At 38.1% G+C, this 7005-nt stretch overlaps 1 protein-coding gene across 1 annotated transcript in view; it reads left to right on the top strand.

The window, feature by feature from the left end:
- The first annotated feature begins 638 nt into the window (after window positions 1–638).
- LOC135221828 (uncharacterized) overlaps window positions 639–7005 on the top strand; it is a 60514-nt gene continuing 54147 nt past the window's right edge. The window contains exon 1 of the mRNA XM_064259727.1: window positions 639–817. Within this exon, the coding sequence (XP_064115797.1) occupies window positions 770–817 (48 nt within the window). The 5' untranslated portion in view covers window positions 639–769. The remainder of the gene's footprint in view (window positions 818–7005) is intronic.

Genomic DNA, 7005 nt, shown 5'->3' with positions numbered 1-7005 from the left:
ACACATGAAACGGAAACGCTAGCTTTGGGCATTATGTAACAAATCCCTGACTTGCTATATATGGTTTCTGTGATACAGAATAAGGACATTGGGTAATAATAGATATCGGACGCATATGCAACTGCAGGAAATATAAACAATGTAGCTTACAACGGCCCTTGTCGTGCTGCCAACCTTGGACATCAAATCACGTGATGCTGTAATGTTTCCTTTGAAAGAAGAGAAAATCACGTGAATTGATTTACTTGTAGTTGTAGTTGTTGAATAAAACAACAAGCTTTCTAAAGTTATTACTTGAATTTGATCGGGTATAGCAAAACAGACAAGTCTTGCTTTAAAAGGGACCTCTGTTATGGAACACATACGAACGTTTTTATTTTACGTCTGGGAGCGCCTATAGCTGAATTCTCAAGCTGAGAGTATCGTAAAGGAAACAAAAGGCCTCCTAGGTTTCATGAAGTGTATTACCAGATTTATGGATGATAAACCGAACTGTTCTTGAGATGTTTATGAACTCAGTAACTTTTATGTGCAAATAAACGTAATGGAAAATGTTAGTAGGAATTTCTTTTGTAAAAGGGGCGGGGCCACACCCTCCGACGCCTGTTGACTGCCACCATCGTACGACCACGCGAACAGCTATAGAGCTTGGAGGGATTGTCGCTCTTCAGTTGTGCGTTCGGATGTTACGAAGTAAACCTGTGAAATTATTGAGGTCGTAGGTGACAAGTGTTATTTTTCGTTTATTAGTTACGCATAAGGTAACGTCATGTCAGCAAGCAACTTTCTGTCAAAACTCCGACGCGCAACTCCTCAGGTAAGTTTGAAACTGCAGGGAAATTTGAGACAAACGATTACCGGTACCTAGTATCAGCGGCAGCTGTCAAGTAACATTTCAATTTGTTTTGGCAGGGAAAACGTTGCTCTTTCCCTCAAGCTTTTGACAATTACATTTCTGCGTTTATTGACAGAATTTTTTTCTTTCTGGTTCCAGTCACTTCGAGCATTGTCATTAATGTATCCCACGTATCGAATTGCAGATTTGCATTTGCAGCCCGCTTTCTCTCATTTACCCACGTTTCTTTTTTCTTTTTTAACCCAGCCATTGGTGAATATTGGTCGTTTCGTTTATTTATTGAAATATTTAGGACCAGACTTGTGCTGGTAGGTCTAGCAACCGCACCCACCACTGGTTAAAGATGGCAGCCTAATTCTAGGTTCTTGCACTGTTGTTATGCTGTTGCAGTGGAGCTGGGGTATTTTGTACTTTAATCAAATTGGTCACACTTTGCGTAAAAGCTTTATTCAAGATGCTATTAATTAACTCCTGTTATGGGCTAGACTTATGCCCCATCCTATGGCAGCATCGGTAGGCCTATAGTATTGTCTAATGCGAAGAGCCTGTGAAGTGTTGGTTAATTTAGGACGTGAAGTAGGAAACGAAGTGTTTCCTGTAAAAGGTCGACGAATTTAGGCGAAGAGGGAGATGTAAACCCGTTTGGCTATGTATACAGCTGGCACAGTATAACGATTATGCAACTTAGTAATTAACTAGAAATATTTTAGTCGGTATGAATAATTCAAATTCTGTTGTCCATCATGCTCTGCTGTTTTTGTTACGTTTCTTTACTGCTGTTGGAGAGGCTAGTAGTTGAGTATTGTTTTTTCGTCACACTAGTAAATCAATACGATGCCATATAACTTTCCAGCCATGAGTAAGAATGTGACATCATTGCTTGAACTTTAAAGCCGACCTGTTGCATCGATTGCTCCAGATTTTTCTGAGCCAGGCATAGTTCGTCCGATGTTTAAGGGGGGCTTTTGTTTTGTGCGTTTTTTTATTGATATTCCAATAAAAAAAAACCAATGTTATAGAGTGAGTGTGTCGATTGTTTGTGTGAAATTCATTAAATGCCGTCAGCATATCTCTCTCACTCTGTAACTAAAGGCATGTTGTCTAACTGTATATATAGACCACTGTAAACCTATGTATCACGGCCCTAACCATGGTAATCACTCTCTCTCTCTCTCTCTCTCTCTCTCTTTTTGTAACTAAAGGCATGTCGTCTAACTGTAGTATATATCGACCACGGTAAACCTATGTATCACGTCCCTAACCACGGTAATCTGGGTTTATAGGCTATGTAACTCCCTCATAATATTAATAAGGAAAGACCTAAGGTATGATTTACTGTGGTTAGGTTTCTTTGCCATCGTTGCATTAAGAAAATCTATCCCCCGCTTTCTAAATTTAGAAAAGTTGTGGGCACTTGTTGCTACGGAAAGGGAAGTGAACGTCACGAAGGCTGCATTCAGTGAGCTTAAACCAAAGACCACTTTTCTGTGGAGTAGTCATCGGAGATGAATCAGCATGTACTGTATTACATACTTTTTTAAAAGTTATTTTCACCACCCGTTTGTTACATAGAAATGTGTGTAGCCAAACTAGACCTTTTGGTATATAACTAGCTGATTATGTCCTCATGATTATTTTTACCATGCATAGACGTTTCTTTCAAGAATACTTAAAAGTTATATGTAACCAGAATTTACAAGTAGCTGACCTTAAGGATGTATCATCTCGGTCTCGGACAAAGATACATTTATTCTGCTCAAGTGCAAGAGTTTAGTAACCCTAGACTTTCGTTTGTTACCAACCAACATATACATTTAATTGTATGTAGTAGGATAGGTAGTACACAGCTCTTCTTGCCATGGTATCTTGTTTACTGACCAATCTACTTGAAGTATTTGTTTTTGTGGATGCGATAGAAGGCGACCGATATAATGAATTCATGTATTCAGTCGTTTCTCTTCATTCTTCGAAGGAAAGCATCTGTCAGTCCTTTTGCCTTTTAAAAAGTCAGTGGAGTCATAAAAGCCCGGCTAATAGATAAGTATTATCTGGGGCATCCTGATTGTGAGTGGAAATTTTGTACAGGAAATCAAGTTAAAGCGGTGTGCAGTGAACTTAACATACTTTGTATTTCTCATTTGCTATCTGTGCTATGCATTTAATTTAATGCTTTTACTGTTTAGTACTTGAGTTTGCTGTTTAGTCCCAAAGTGCATTATGGACAAATGGGTAGGTTTTGTTAGGGTTGTGTGGAGCCATTCTTTTTATTTGATAACTTGCTTATGTTCAAATACGCTTGGATTTTTTTTAACAGTTTGTAATATCCAAAAACACAAGCAGTTCAAATGTATTGGTGGTAGGTAATCAGCCGAAGTATGGGATTCTAAATAGGTGAATTGAACTGACACTTCTCGAAAGGCTATTACCGTGTACAGAACTTCTCAGGCCATTGAAGATGATCGTGACCTCTGCATGATGTTCGAAATCGGGGTGAAGGCTTTCACAGTAGATTCCTTACAGATTAGTTAACGTTTTACAATACTTCAGATTAATGGTTTTCAATTGTGCCTTAAAGTGGATTTCATAAGCGCTGAATGGCCGAATGTATCTCAGCGATAAGCTTGACAGCTTAAATTTCATAAATCAAGATTGCTGTTATATCTTTTTATCATCTTCTCAGGATTTATACATTGGGTTCAAACACCAGATTTATCTGCAGCTGGTGGAAAATTACGCTCACCCTCCGGTTGGGTAGTGCTGCCCAACTTTTGAGTGGTCTACTTGACAAATGCAGTAGATGAAAGACTTGTCATCAGTTACTGTCAGTTTCCGTTTCAGCGCTGAATGACCTCAAGGTCCCAGCGCTTGGCCTTAGGCCCTCATTCTATATTTTATCCTATATTCTGCAGTTCCTATGTTGCACCGTAGGCAGATTATTATTATTATTATTATTATTATTATTATTATTATTATTATTATTATATTTTGAAACTCAAGATATTTCTTAAAAGTAATATTTTTAAGATGAGGGCCAGTAGCCTTTACGAAATTTATTTGAGACAAGTTACATTCTAGTACTATACCTAAGCCAGGCACTTTGTTAGCCATCTGAATTACATTACTATTTATATTTAGACGAAAATCCGAAAATCACCAGTGTTTCTTAAATTGTTTCACTTACTACAACATGAATTAAGTTTTATTTTCATTTAATTTGACAGCTTATAATTTAACGTCATTTGTATACTTATTGCAGGGATGTCTGTGTGTGTTTTTAAATTTTTTTTGAACGCAAAATTAATGACTGCTTACCGGTTCACTGATCAATTAAAAGATATGTATTAGATTCCTAAATGTTCGCTTAAAAGGTCTCATTGACTATTTGTATTATTGCCATTCAAAAATTTAAGACCGGCCAATATCAGCTAGCATCGGGTATTTTGAGCATATGAAATAAAAATTTTATTAATGTCTTCTATAACTTTATAGTATGAAAATACCGTTTGCCTTATAGTTCCTGAATCTTTAGCTTATCAGCCATTTGCAAGGTTGTCGTTCGTAATGTAATTATAACGCCTTGCAATATGTACTTTGTTCTTCATAAATGAACGTTCATTAATTACGACTGCATACCAGACATTCCTTCTGAATCTTACGCACGTGTTGCTGCTCGTTTATGTACATGAGTGGTCTAGCTAATCAGTTTTCCTTTCTGTTTTTGTATGCGATGCAGTTTTTAAAAATGTACTTAACATATTTTTTAACATAATGTGCATCACATTTTTTGTAGTTGAAATGGCAGATTTCATTACCATCATCTCTTCACTATCTGTTTTTTTTTTTTTTTTTTCTTCTTCTTCTTTCTTTAAACCAATACGCGGTATGTGATTTTTCAGTTACCATACAAATGCGTTAACCGGAAGTGCTTAGTTACTTGAAAGTTACGGTTCAAAATCGTCATTCAGATTGTTTATTCAGACAAATATTTACCATTTAGTGTGATGTTACGCGTCTTGAAGGGGAAGGCTTTGGTATAACTTAGTTGCAATGTAGTGGATGAGAACCTCGTAAAACCAAACGTCGGGGCTGTTTAGGAGAGCATTGTTTGCTAGTTAGTTCAATGGACGACTATTTGGGTTTTTGCGTTGCGTATGAATCACAAGGTCATTGGGATCAGAAAGGTCAGGGGTGGTGTTTACGACTTTTAGTAGAAGTCGTTTCATTGTGAAATTGGATATACTTTCTTGTATACCGAATTATCCAACTGGAAGTTGGACAGTAGGATGAGGTCAGTAACGGAAGCTCTACACTATCTTCTGCGGGGCCCTCAGTAGCGTGGTCGGTTTGGTCTTGGCCTGCCACCTTGGTGGTCGTGAGTTCGATTCTCTGCCATTCCATTGAGGATTGAGAGATGTGTATTTCTGGTGACAGAAGTTCACTCTAGATGTGGTTCGGAAGTCATATAACCTGCTGGTCCCTTTGCTTAATAACCACTGGTTCCATGCAACGTAAAATCACCATACAAACTAAACTGTTTTGTCTCAATTGAAGTTACCCCACTTTGATTTTTAGCACATCTCATTGATGTTTCTCTCTCTCTCTCTCTCTCTCTCTCTCTCTCTCTCTCTCTCTCTCTCTCTCTCTCAGGACATCCGGGGCTCTTTTCTTTATGTTAATCGAGTGTCCTTTACTTGCCCCATATATCGTCTCCGATGAAAATAATTCGGGAATTCTGCTTGGTAAGGTAATCGTTATCATCTGGTTGGTGAATTCGGCTTCCATGAACGAGTCCAGTTCAATAACCTTCAATTGCAGCCGTGGTTTCACTTTGGTCTTTTTTTAGATCATTTACCCGCTTTCCTTGAGTGAATATGGACAAGTCATTCCTTAGGACGGAGATGATAGATGCTTTGTTATCTGTTCTCGAAACCTCTTTAGCAGCATAGGAATGTGATTAAAACTTCCTTGTCAGGAAATTGGAGATGATATATTTTGTAATGCCATTTCTATTTATTACAATTTGTTCGTTTAAGTTTTTCTTGTATGCTAAAAGAAAGTCTTGTTGGACGTGTCTGTTACGTGCTCGACCACCGATCTCAGGGTGCGGGTTCGATTCCCCGCTCTGCTAACGTGAAATCAGAGGAATTTATTTCTGGTGACAGAAATTTATTTCTCGATATGGTTCAGATCCCACAATAAGCTATAGGTCCCGTTGCTAACTAACCAATTGGTTCCTAACCGCGAAAAAAATATCTAATAATTCGGGCCATCAGCTCAGTGGTCTGGAAAAAAAAAACTTTGCTTTTCTTAACGCGTCTGAGATTTACTTATCGTCGTTGGATCAAGTGAAAGCATTCTTTCGAATGTTTTGTACAACTTTTATTTTTCTTAAATTAGACCATTTTAGGTAAGGTCGTAATCTTGCATTGCTTTTGATTTTAGGTTTAACGTTATTGCCTAAAATATTATGAAACAAGCGAGATTATTTACTGTCGTTGATTAACTTAAAACATTGCACAAGAACTGTAAACATTTTGGTACAAAATACAGATGAACACGCATTCAATAGCGCATTACACAAACACCAACCACTTGGTGCGAGGCTCGCGTGTACGACAATACAAGGACCCCATGAACTGCATGACTGAAATTGAAAAGCAGCACAAAGCAGTTGGAAAGTGTAGCGTAAAACACACTTGAGAGTCTACACCCGTGGAAAACACGGCGTGTGCAACATAATAGCCTTCAACAGGGTAATGCAGAGCAGCAGTGAATACTGCAACTTACAGAAGAACACGTGAACAAGAGTCACAATGAAAGTTCAAGCACGAACACGAATAGATCCGAACATAAAACTCATTAAATGTCAGTGCCGCACACAAGGGGCACGATCCATGTCACACACCAAACCTCGATGAAACCAGAAACCAATATAAGCATTGCAGCATAAACCCATAAGCCGAACGAAGCAACCGGAGCACCTGTAAATAGCGCTACATAAAACTGTTATAGTAAACAGATTATTGCCCTAAACATACTAAGAACGCTAAACAAACGAGCATTTCAAAGCTAAAGTTCAAGCATCGGTTTTTTTTTTCTCGGATCTTCAGGGTCACATTTTAAAACTGAAGTGTCAGTTCTGTGATGGG

The sequence above is a fragment of the Macrobrachium nipponense genome, chromosome 3, assembly GCF_015104395.2.
Source record: "Macrobrachium nipponense isolate FS-2020 chromosome 3, ASM1510439v2, whole genome shotgun sequence".
NCBI classification, from domain to species: Eukaryota; Metazoa; Arthropoda; class Malacostraca; order Decapoda; family Palaemonidae; genus Macrobrachium; species Macrobrachium nipponense.
This window is presented reverse-complemented; position numbering and strand designations above follow the sequence as displayed.